This window comes from Falco biarmicus, chromosome 1, assembly GCF_023638135.1.
Source record: "Falco biarmicus isolate bFalBia1 chromosome 1, bFalBia1.pri, whole genome shotgun sequence".
Classification (NCBI taxonomy): domain Eukaryota; kingdom Metazoa; phylum Chordata; class Aves; order Falconiformes; family Falconidae; genus Falco; species Falco biarmicus.
Window position 1 is genome coordinate 81,126,168 of NC_079288.1, and position 12,136 is coordinate 81,138,303.

At 41.0% G+C, this 12,136-nt stretch overlaps 1 protein-coding gene across 1 annotated transcript; it reads left to right on the forward strand.

Moving 5' to 3' along the window:
* The first annotated feature begins 1,715 nt into the window (after positions 1–1,715).
* Positions 1,716–9,900, forward strand: SLBP (stem-loop binding protein). Its single transcript, XM_056326324.1, has 8 exons — positions 1,716–1,911; positions 2,365–2,493; positions 4,936–5,040; positions 5,578–5,637; positions 5,877–6,008; positions 6,654–6,803; positions 8,091–8,175; positions 8,914–9,900. The coding sequence occupies exons 1-8, from the start codon at positions 1,868–1,870 to the stop codon at positions 9,028–9,030; spliced, it is 822 nt and encodes a 273-aa protein (XP_056182299.1). The 5' UTR covers positions 1,716–1,867; the 3' UTR covers positions 9,031–9,900.
* The last annotated feature ends 2,236 nt before the right edge of the window (positions 9,901–12,136 follow it).

Below are 12,136 nucleotides of genomic sequence, written 5' to 3' on the forward strand. Positions count from 1 at the left end.
AGGTTTGCTGGCTTTCTGCTACCTGCGAGAGAAAGCATGTAGCAAAAATGTAGACAAGCAAACCATGTATGATCCTGAAGAAAGCTTGCTAAAACTAAGTTTAAAATCCTATTTTCTGTATCCTGTTACCACGACTGTAATACTGCTCTGGTTTTGGTTTGTTGTGGGTTTTTTTGGTTTTGGGGATTTTTTTAACTTTTGTTATCATAGTTGTACAGTGGTAATTTTTTAATTTTTTTTTTAAAAAAGGCAGCGAACACAGATGGTGATAAGTTAATTGTATGCTGCATGCAGTAACCAAATACTATGAAGAGGCAAGCTGGGCCAGTGCAACAGATGATTGGGTTCATGACGTGGCTAGCAGAAACCATGTTATTAGAATTAATGCAAAATTGTGCCAGCTTATATGGCAAGTTAGAGCTAATATGGCCATAGGTGACAGTAGCTCTTAGCCTGTAATTCTTGAGAACTTATCTTTTGACAGCAGAAAAATTATGACCAGAAAAATTAGGATGAATGAGTATTACCTGAGTGTGCTGTGGAGAAATGGGCTAGGAGTGGGGGAAGAAAGGATGACTGTCCCCACTGCAGGCTTTCTTCTCTCGCGTGTTGCTCCTGTGAACTGCAGCAGTAGGCGGCACCTTTTTGTAACTTTAAAGGTCAGTTGGGGTGTCGTGATGGGGATCGTTGTGGTATACTGAAAACAGACTGAGCATTGGGACAGGCTTCCCAGGGACGTGGTGGAGACACCATCCCCATCCCTGGGGGTATTTAAAAGCTGTGTAGATGTGGCGCTTAGGGACGTGGTGTAGTGGTGGGCTTGGCAGTGCTGGATTAATGGGTGGACTTGATGATCTTACAGGCCTTTTCCAACCTGAATGATTCTGTGACCCTAAGGCCAGAAGAGGAAAATGCTGCCCGGTTTGTGTGCATCTCTCTGTGAAGTGTTCCAACAGCCTTCAGTCCACAAGGGCTGCAAAGGCGTTTTTACTGACAGCTGTGCTTGTGTTCTGCCGTAGGCCTTCTCCAGGTTGTTCCCAAGTGACTGTTGCACAATGTCCGTATGTACCAGATCCCACAGATAACAGGATCTCATTCTGTGTCTGCCACTAAAAACACCTGGAAACTCCACTTCCTAAAGCATTGCAGTGTTGTGCCATTATCCAACCTTAATCAATATTGATTAAAAAATATTTCATATGTCATGTTATGGAATATAAATTTGCCATTTATATTGGGTTGCAATGCCATGCGCTCTCCATGGATTACAGAGCCGATGACTGCGACCCTTCACCTTTAAACCACGGGACACTCTCTTTTTCCTTTTGTTTGGGCTGTTTTTGTCGTTTAGCGGGGCGGGTGGTCGCGGTGGGGGTCCCGCCATTCACCCCGGCCCCGCCCCGCAGCAAGCGCGCGCCAAAACCGCGCGCCGCTGCGCTTGATTCTCCCGCCAACACGCCCCGGGGCGGGGCCGGGGCGGGCCGCAGGGCGCGGGCTAAACCATTACCCTAGGCGGGGGGGGTGTAGGGTGGTAGGCGCCCTCAGAGACGCGCGGGCCGCGGCGTGGGAGCGGGTTTGCTTCGCGCCCAGCGGCCGGCTCGGCTGGGCGGGGAGGGGGCGCGGGCTGGCCGCTGCGCTTTCCCTCTTCTCCCCCTCGTCCGCCCCGCGCACCTGTCCTCATGGAGCGGCCGGCGCAGGCGCCCCGCGGGCAGGCGGGGCGGGCGGCGTCAGTCCGCGCTGGCGGGAGATGCGAAGGGGCTGAGCGGGAAGACAGGCTGCTCTTCTCTCCCGTGCCGCTCGTCCGCAGCCTGCGCCGGTCCCTCGCCGCCCGGTTCTCCCTCCAGCCTTCCTAAGGACACTCCGTGTCATGTCCTTCCGCCAGAGGAGCCCGCACGGCGGCACCGAGAGCAGGTGGGGCGGCGGTACCATTGCTCACCCCTTGCCCTTCTGCCCCCCCCCCGGGCGCGGAGCAGCGGGCGGCGGCGAGCGGCCCTCGCTCCCCGTCCCCCGGGCGGGCCCGGCGCCGAGGGGGGCGGGAACGGCGGCCCGCGCTCACCTGCGTGAGGCATCGGCGGTTGCGTGGCCGCCGGCCGGCGTCCGCCATGTTCGGCCGCCCCTCGCCGAGGTGCGGGTCCCTCAGGGAAAGCGAGGCCGGGCCGCCGCTGTCCGCAGCGGCCCGGTTGCCTGGGGTGGGAGAGCCTCCTTCTGAGGGGCTCTCCAGGCCCCAGTTGTGTCGCTGAGCTTGGCTGGGTGAGGTAAAATTAGTAAATAAACTACGGTGCCTGCATGCGATGAGGTTTCCCAGAGGTTAGTAAAATAAAGCCACCTGGCATGCTCACGTCGTCTTCGCTTTTCTGCTGCCAGCCCTCAGCCTCCGCCTCGCTGGTCCCAAGGAAGGAAACGTGGTGCGGATGGGAAGCGGAGAAAGCAGAATGAGCCCGATTCATCCGTTTTTGAGGAAGAAAAGTACAGACCTGACAGCAGACTGGACAGGTAGCTACCGCTTGCAAAAGAAACTACTCTCTGCCGTTTTGTGTATCAGGAGCTGTTGAATTGACTGTTGTACTCTGTTTTTCCAGCCCTGTCTGTTTGTAGATCACTCATCATGAACAGCTGGTCTTAAAGGAGGGGAAAAGAACCTAGTGCAGTGTGCTTATCTTGGAGTCACTTCTTAAGAACGAACATTTTTCATTCTTATGTCTTTAGTTATATTCTTCGTCATTTTCGGTTCTATTTCACGCTTTTTTTATTGCTGTTTACCATGATGCAATAACTGCACAAACTAACTATGTTTGTGGATGTAGGTTGTACGTACTGTTGCATTAAAATTAAACAAGACAACAAATTAAAAAGTCAAGTCTTAAAAGTCAGGTGCCTTCATGTTTCTGGAAGCAGTACAGACCATCTTGGGAAGTTTTGTCTAAGTATGTTGGCACATGTGTGGTGGGGTCCACTTCTGAGGTCACTCACTCTTCATACTGCTGCTCACTGCCTTCCTTACCATTTCCCAGCACAAGTAAACTTCAGTTTAGTGAAAGTATCTTATTTTATCTCAGTTTTCATGTCTGAGCTGTTTATGCCATGGTGCTTTTAGTCCCTTTTATTAGTGCATGGGAGTTGTGGCCTGCAGCCCAATTGATTGAATCTAGATAGATTTCTAATCTAAAAAAGATGGGTTATGCCCTGTCACTCCCCATTTTTCTTTGCTGAGAATAAGCAGGGAAGGCACTGGTTAATGGCTCAAATTACAGTATCTGGTGTAAATGAAATTCATTTCAGGACCTGTGTCCTTCATCAGTTTCAAACAAAATAAGCAGTGCTTTTTTGTGTCTTCCATTGTTGAACTGAACAGGCATACTTTTTGGTTTAGTTTGGATTCGGCTGATTGAAGTTGTTCTCTTCCTGCACTAAAACTACTTCTTATTTATGCTAATTCAACATTGTCAAAATAAAATTTTAAAATGGGAAGGGGATCGAGATGGAGGCAGGGCGGTTATGGCCTCGTTTTTCTGCCCCTCTGGCAGAGTTTGAGCACCATTTGCAGTCCTAGCACAGCACCAGAGCTTCTTACTGAGCATGAAATAGCATGTGGGGATGAGAGGCTTTAGAAAGATGGCTAAGCCTAGTATGTCTGACACCAGAGCAAATTAATCAAGAGAAAAAGCTGTAGACCCTTCCATGTTCTCCCTAATTCTCTGTATACGCAGCACAGGTTCAGAATCAAACAAATATGAAAAAGTATGACACATTTTTGAGGACAAAGCTCAGATGGTGAGACTAACAGAGTACTTCTGGGATTGCACTGTTCTCTGCCATGGGAGAGCTGTAACTGAACGTGACCTGCATTTTCTTCAAAGTTAGAAATCAATATACACAAATGTTAAAAATCCTTGGAGTTTGAACAGATATTTGGAGAGGGACCTGTACTGTTTGCTATGGATTTTTAATTTTTCTGAGGCCATAACTGGATTTAATCTAAAAAGAACTTTTAGTTTGAAGTTACTAAAAGCTTAAAAGTGTAGTGCGAGCCACTTGCTGAGCTGGGAGCAGGGAGGCAGTTGGAACTGGTTTTAGCACAGATGCATCTAATTCCCTGACTTCAAGGCACTTATTTACACAGAGTCCTGGTAAGTCTCCAGAGCATTTCCAGGTCTACTGAAAAAGCTCTGGTCTGTAGGATACAGTTTTGAGTTTGTACTTTAGGAAAATTGATCATCAAGGGGAAAAACTGGAAAGCATACTTAATAATCTGAATGCAAGCTATTGTTGATGCTGGGAAGGGATATAAGTTTATTCCCCTGCAACAGTCTGAATCTGCTTGTGATGCTAATGGGCTGCAATAAAGTTGTTAAATACCAGTTTGCAAAGTCGTAACAAATTTTGGTTTGCTAGCTAAAAATAGATGGCTTTTCTTGTGCCTTTGCCTTCTCTACTAAGTATATTTTCACATGCAGAAACTCTTGGTGCTATTGTGTAATTTTAATTAATTAGTTGTACAATTTAATTCTGTGTTCTAACTTTTGTCTCATAGCTAGTGAGTCTGCGATCATGAAGAAAAAATATTCGTTAGATCGTTCAGTGGAATGAAAATAAATGAGTAAATAAGTGAAGCTGATATTTCACATACTGCTTTGTGAAGGATACCAGCTTAAAGTTATTGAAAGTGTAGGCTAGGTTACATGCTGCAGTGGTATGTTTCTATAGATATCTACATAAACTTTTTAAGAATAAAAAACTCCAAACCTAAACCAGACAGCTTCAAGGTGGAACTCTAAACTGATGCTTAACTTTATAATGATGACATTTTAATTCAACACAAGATTTTTACAGCCATTGTGAATACTATAAATTAATATATTAAATAGCTATTGAGTTGGGGGTGGGAAATTAAAAAAAAATAATACAATTTTAATGTAGAGTTGGGTTTTTTTCTAGTTTTACAACACCAGAAGGCCCTGGACCCCTTTCGCGGAGTGCAGACTGGGGAACTGCAGTGGAAGAAGATGAAATGAGGACCAGTGTTAACAAAGAAATTGCCAGGTATTCATGGGTGTTTAAGATGAAGTGGGGAAACGAGGGGAAACGGTAGTTGTCTTGCAGAATCTGTATTGACTTTTATTTTCAACTTCACCACTGCAGTAAAATAAGACCAGCCTTAGCTTCTTGTCCAGTGCTTTTAGGTCAGCTTTGACTTAAGTCCTGCAGGAATAACGTAGCGTACTCTCTGTAGAGTTGATGTGTATCATTAAGTATCTCCCTTTTGGAAGAAGCCTTTCCTGAATCTCTTGGATTCGATTACTTGGCATGTTATTTCACTAATTACTGTTTTTGCATATCATTGCTATAAAAAGATTTTTAGGGAAAAGACTTGGGAAAAGAAAGTCCTCAGATTATTTTTTTCTTTTTAGTGGGAAACTGAAGCATCCAGTCCATAGTGGAAAGACTTTTACAGTGTCTGGGTTGTCTTTAAGACTGCTGCTTAGTTGAGAAGTGGAATCAACTGTGAGCTATGACAGTGCAGCCTTACATGTTATCTCTGTGTATATGTATTTTTAATACTGATTTGAACTCTTACAGATACAGAAGAAAACTTCTGATAAATGAATTTACAAGAGAAAGGAAGTCCTCCTCTGGAAGGTAGGATAAATTTCTAGCTTAGCTGAGGAAAATCCTGAAACAGATCTGAATTTTCACACGTACCATATTGCTTCTGAAAATGCTTGTTTTGAAGTAGTTCATTTTAAGCCCCAACATCATAGTTTAGTAACATTCAAAGCATTCATTTGAAAAGTTTTAACATGTTTATAATCTTTTACACGTGAGTTTGAGCGGTGCTTGTTTTCTAGTAGTCCCGAATCGATGATGTTTTTCTTTAGTTCTGATTCAAAAGAGTCCACTGTGACAGTAGAACTTGAGACAGATGAAGTGGTTTTGATGAGAAGACAAAAACAGATAAACTACGGAAAAAACACAATCGCCTATGATAGATACATTAAAGAAGTTCCTAGGTAAGCTGCTTGAGTTTCTGGAAAAGTAATGTTCGATTGTAAGCCATACCTGTTCTTTATAAGAATATTAACATACTGAACTTGGTATTTGAGACACATGCAAATAGGAGGCATCTACAAATTAAACTTTCCAAGACATTTTTTAATTGATAAGTCATACTAACAATCAAATGAAATGTGGATTTTTTTGTTTGACTAGTCAGTACATGAAGAATATCCCTTCAGGCTTTCCCATGCTGCAGAAATGGAAGTGAAAGTATTTTTTGTTGTGCTCATCAACTAGAGGAAATGAAACTGCTTTTTGCAGTCAACTTTCTAATTAGTAAAATAAAACACAAAATAGACTACAGTTGCTCCTAAGTTTGAAATGAGGTTTTCAGACCTATGATTGATATGCCTTTTTTAAAATTTTATTTTACTTTATTTCATTTGACTCAAAGACAGAAAACCTAATAATTTTATCATACAGCTGACATTCACCTGAGTGCTGGAACTGTGTAGTAGTCTTTTCTCATAAATGATATAATCCAGAATTTGCTGTGTTGTAATGAATCTGCGTAGCCTGCAGTCAGTCTTAGCATTTAAAACTAAATGTTAAGTATGTGAAAAACACTAATGATTTTTTTGTGTCCAATATCTGAATAGATGCCATCGTATACCAGGAGTTCATCCCAGAACTCCAAATAAATTTAAGAAGTACAGCCGTAGGTCATGGGACCAGCAAATTAAACTATGGAAAGTTGCATTGCATTCCTGGGATCCGCCTACTGAAGAAGGATGTGATCTGCAAGAAATGTATGTACACAGTATTCAAGATACCTTTATAGAAATTAATATATAAAATGTGATGTTAAAGAACCAACCAAACAAAAAAACCAGCATAGCCCTTTTTGAAACAAGTCAGTGATTACTGAATGTTTTCATTAGTTACTTGTCCACACTTTAGTGCTATTTCAGTTCCTCCTCGGTCAAAATATCTAAGAGCTTTCTGGACCTAGCTGGAGGGATTAAACTTACGCAGTATCCTTGCAAGGGCGTACATATATATATCCCTTACTTTTTTAATGTATATCCACTTGGTGAAATCAGAAAAGAAAATACCACACCATTGAGGCAAGCTGATTCTTTCAGAGCAGTCTGCAGACTTATCTGTGGTCAAGCAGTGCTGGAGGGTTCTCACTAGCTGACAGATCTCATGAATATTGAGCTTGGACCAGTACAGTGTACAAGAACCTGCCTTTGTAGCCTCACTTGCTAGTTCAAGAAAAGTGGTATAAATGCTTTTTGAGCAGACAGGAGGAAAGAAGTACTTGTAAAATCATTGCAAAATACCATTAAATTAAAAGCGTGGCCACACGTTATTCACAGTCCAAGCTACTATGGTATTCTGCTCTAAAAGATGTAGAATAATGTGACTAGTTATTTTCCTCTATAGAAAGCAATAAAGCTAATCAGGGAACATCTGAAATAAAACTGGGACTACAGAATAAAGGGGACACAGATGTAAATTTATTCCTCAGGAAACAGTTTTGTGGTAATAAACTACTGTTGTTTTCCATAACGGTGCTGATATTAAAACCAAAATGGAGCAATGGGATCTAAAAGCAAAAGCTTACTTTTAGCTTCCTTATAATAGATGAGATGGGAGTTGGTATTTCAGCCTGAACCCTACTGTATACATTGGTCTAGAAATACTAGTCTTGTCTTCAGATGCTGGGGTCTAGTTCTGTGTATAGTAGGTGTTAAATCTTAGGTTTCAAAACAAGTTGATGAAAACCTTATTTGGAAAAAGAATTTCCTGGCTCTTTCATAACATTCATCATCATTTGTGTTGGGGCATTGTTTGAGTGTTGGGTGTTTTTCTTTGCCAAAGACTAAATTAAATTCTCGAGATTGAATACTGCAAGCTGTCATTTTGGTTGTATTGAGTTGACCTGTTTGGTCTCTGCAGTTTGCATTGCAGTTTGTCCCTAAAATCTCTGCACGTCTCTGCTCTTGTTTGGCTATCATTTTCAGAACTGCACCTACTACTGAAAAAAAAAAATTTGTTTTAAGCTGTATTGTTTTTTAATTATTTTACAGTAGTCCTGTTGACCTTGGTGAGATGGAGACAGAATCTGTTGGAAGTAATTCTACTGAATCTCAAACGAGCTGTCAAGATAATGATGTAAGCATATCTGTCATTTACATAAATAGTTGTCAGTAATTGGTCTGTAAAGAATTACATCCAGAGTAGCCTTAATACACGAAAAATTCCATAATCCGCTGTGTTTAGGGACTGTTCATAAAGCTGATCAATCTTCAAATTCAGACATTTTCTCAGCTATAGCCAATATCCATCTGTAGCCTGAGTCCAGAGAATTAGAACTTAAGTTACCATCTCAAATGACAAGTGTCTCATTTTTTCATAGCCTGCAAAAGAAAATGTATCTGTTCAAAGCATGTTGGTTATGGACTGTGATGTACAGTGGAAATACTACTTTAGATTGCAATTTCTAATGTTAAAATAAGATGTAATTTTCTCGGCATACTCAGGCTTTTTGAAGTAGGCTCCTTTTATATCCAGAAAGCATTTAGTACAGTTGAGCAGTAAACTTCAGTAAAGATGTAGTAATGGCTTTGTTACTGGATTTGTTTCTCTGGTGAATATTGAATCTGTATAATGTTTCACTCTATGCATAGATAGAGCCTTAAAACATTTGCAGGAAATCTTAGAATGTGGTTGAATGGGCAGAAGCCTTCATTTAACTCTCTGATCTTAGACTAGCCTTGGGTTTTGTATGGCCTTTAAAGTGTTTGTAAGCCTCTGTTACCAGGTGGTCTAAATGAATTACAGGAGTGAAATGAATTACAGCATAACTAAACCTGTATTTAACTGCTAATTATTAACTGCTTTGTATTCCAGGATACCTGTGCTGGCATTGTCACCAAAGTCAGACATGTTGATTATCAAGCAGAAGGTGAATTTGACTTGGAAGTGTGTTTAAGTGAGCCATTTAAAGATTTTGATACTGTGAGTTAAATAGTGTTGTGCAAGCTGTTTTAGAGGAAGTTTATTTTAAAATTTGAAAAGTTAGCTTGAATCATAAACTGTTAAGAGTAAGAAAGCTTAAGCAAAGTTGAAGACTGTTCTCTGTTGTGGTTGGTCTACATAATTTCTGAACAAAACTTATGTAAAAATACAATTAAGTTGTGTGACTTCTGTTTAACTTTTAATTTATGTATATGAGATTTTTTTAATGAAAGCTTCTAATAATAAAACTAGCCAAAGGCAGTACTGTCTTCAAGTAATTAAAATTAGTTCAGCAAGATTTTACTGATACCCTTCCCCCACCCCTGCCATTGTGTCCAAAATTTCAGTTGTCCACCTGCAGACCAAGAGCAAAGGGAGATATTTTTGAGCATCTATATGTTACCTTGCTTTTTCATCTGGCTCTTCTACAAAGATCTGACTTGAAGTAATATGAGTGGTAACTAAACTATACTGCTCATTTTTACCAGTAAACTCACTCCTGCAATAATTTACTGTAAGATTAACTGCCTCACCTTTTAGAAAAATAATTTCTTTATTTGCAAAAATTGTTTCAAAAACAATTGGGAAATGAAATACTTTCAAGAAATTGGAATTCAATATGGTATAGCCTAGGCGATAACGCTTTAAGAAGCAGTAGCCTGAATTTGAAATTTGTAAATAGTCAGGAGTCATTTGTTAATACAGTCAAGAAAACAATGTCTAGGGAAAGTGCTTGTTTCTTCTGTTTTTCTGATTTTTAAATGTAAAACTGTTGTAAATGATAACGCTGTACAGATTTTCTGCTGAAAGCAGTCAGTGTTTCTTTTGCTTTTGTATGAGTTGTTGTTGGAAAATAAATCGAATTGCATTTACTTACAACTCTTCTTCTTCATTTCCTACTAGTGATGTTCCATGGATAACAAAATGCAGGAAAATCCTGAAAGCCATGGATCTAAGACTGATACCAATACTAGGCTAGGAGATGTGTTAGCGCCGTGCTTTAAGTTAAGGAGACCTTAAAAGCTGTTTATTTGTGTACAGGCCACTGGAGTGAGTTTAAAACTTGGTTATAATGGGTAAGCCTGTTGTTGACCTTTTGCAGACTCCTCAGAAGCGGTTTAGTTTAGTAGATGCCTGTTAGCTGGTTACCAAGTTCTGTTCTCTAGTAAAACTGCTAGAATAGCTAGATGGGCCCTTCAGTCTTGTTTACTCTACAGGACCTTTTTTTAAAGTCACTGTACCTGGTTTTATCTCTAAAATGGGATTTCTGCGTGTTGGTGTTACGACACTGTCAGGCTCAGTGGAGACACTAAACTTTTCAACTCAAGTGAGTACTCTAACTGTAAGCAATACTACTAGATATCCAGTTTGCTAGGCACTCTTAAATTAAATCTGGTAGCTTGATCTGATGGGGAAACTTAAAAGAGGAAGCAGTGGCATTGGGATAAGGTTGGAGCTACACTCGGGTGTTAAGGGGACAGCCTTCCTAGGATGTATTTTTTTCCAGAAAAGGCAGCAAAGTGATAGTTCATTCTGCTCGCTACCTGGAGTAAACCCTCTCTGCCCTCCCCAGACTGCTTTTCTCATGGCACATTTTCTGACTACGCTGTCTCTGGTTGTTCTTAAGTGTTTTTGTTGTGTAATGCCTGATTGTAGCTTCAGCCGCAATTTGCTTTGGAACTTTTTTATTGAAGGGGATATAGGAAGAGTGGTCTTAATGTCAAGCCAAATTCTTCCATGTCTAACTAGAATCACTTGATCCCTTTACTTAAGGCTTTTATATAATGTCTAAAAGGGGTTTAAACAAGACTTTCCAGGTAGCACAGTAACTTCTGAGTGTTTCTGGTTTTGACCTTGATGATAGGCCTGACAGACAATTGCATATGAAGCTACTTGGGAACACTTTCAAGTCATGGCTACTTACTGTTAGGTTTCTTTAATGGTTAATACATCTAATTTGAGTCAGCCACTTAAAGCTTAACGCAGTTACGTCTCTGTGCCACTTGACCATTAGTAATTGATGGTACTAGACTATTTTCATAAGAGAGGTTTTTTGAGAATGTGTGTTACTTCTGAATGTTTTAAAGGTTAGTAATGAGTAATATGAAGCCATGTTCTTTGGAATCTGTACTGGAGGAGGAAATGTACGAGTCTGTAAGATTTAGGTGTGGGGGAATGTGGGGAAGACATTGTGAAGAACCCCAACACTATGCAGTATAGAAAGGTACTAGGCAAACAACTGAGACTAGGACTTTTCTGTTACAACGGAACATAGAACAAATATTTCTACTTTGGCAAATGTGTTGCTTTTAAGTTTCTGCAGAGTAACTTCTAAGTGGTTAGTCCATAAACTCATGTCTATTTGAGACAAATCCAACTAACCTGCTACTACTCAGCCAAGATTTTCAGTATAGGCCTTGGGGTGTGATCATCTTGCTCTCAGCATTGCATGCAGTCTGCCCTGTTGCATTGCACTTGCATACATGACATCCCTGTTGTTGCTTTTCACTGTGCTGCACTCAGTTCCAACTGTGTTCCATCCTTCCATCTTTCAGAGCTATGCTGTGTCACTTCTGCTTCAGGGTGTAAGGTCCTGTGTTACTGTTCCTTTTATGTGCTAATTTGTCACCTGTTTTTTTTTCCTCTGATGTGTTCCAGGAAGCTTACAGATAACTTAATTCTGCTGCCTTCGTTATACGCAAACCTTAGGTGCTGCTCAGCTTTTCAGGTGTATGCTGTTCAGCATGTGTGCTTACCCAGGAGCTAGGTATGTGTTGGTAAAACATTTCAGCCTAGAAATGTAGCTGGTCCATGTTCAGTAGCTGTTTGTGAGACAGGCTCAGATTTTTTTTAATTTATCCTGAAGCAGCCGGGAATCCACAGTAGTGTCTTTAATCCTGTGAATTAGTCCCTTTTGCTTCAGCTACTTAGAGAACTTAGTTTTTATGGATTGCGTTTAGGGGGAGTGCTTCTGTTCTCTTGAGTTTGGATGTTGTTTCAAAGGTACCAAACACTGAATTGGAAAAGAGCTTTTTTTGCACTAGAATAAAGCCCTCTGGAGGTTATGTGTGGGATAGCGTCAGTCATTCGGCTTCGCGTCTGGTAATAGCCTAAT

Coding starts and splice junctions, on each gene's coding strand:
- SLBP (XM_056326324.1), top strand. CDS start 1,868: ATGTCCTTCCGCCAGAGGAGCCCGCACGGCGGCACCGAGAGCAG. Junction 6,804..8,090: donor GGATGTGATCTGCAAGAAAT/GTATGTACACAG, acceptor ATTATTTTACAG/TAGTCCTGTTGACCTTGGTG. Junction 8,176..8,913: donor CGAGCTGTCAAGATAATGAT/GTAAGCATATCT, acceptor TTTGTATTCCAG/GATACCTGTGCTGGCATTGT.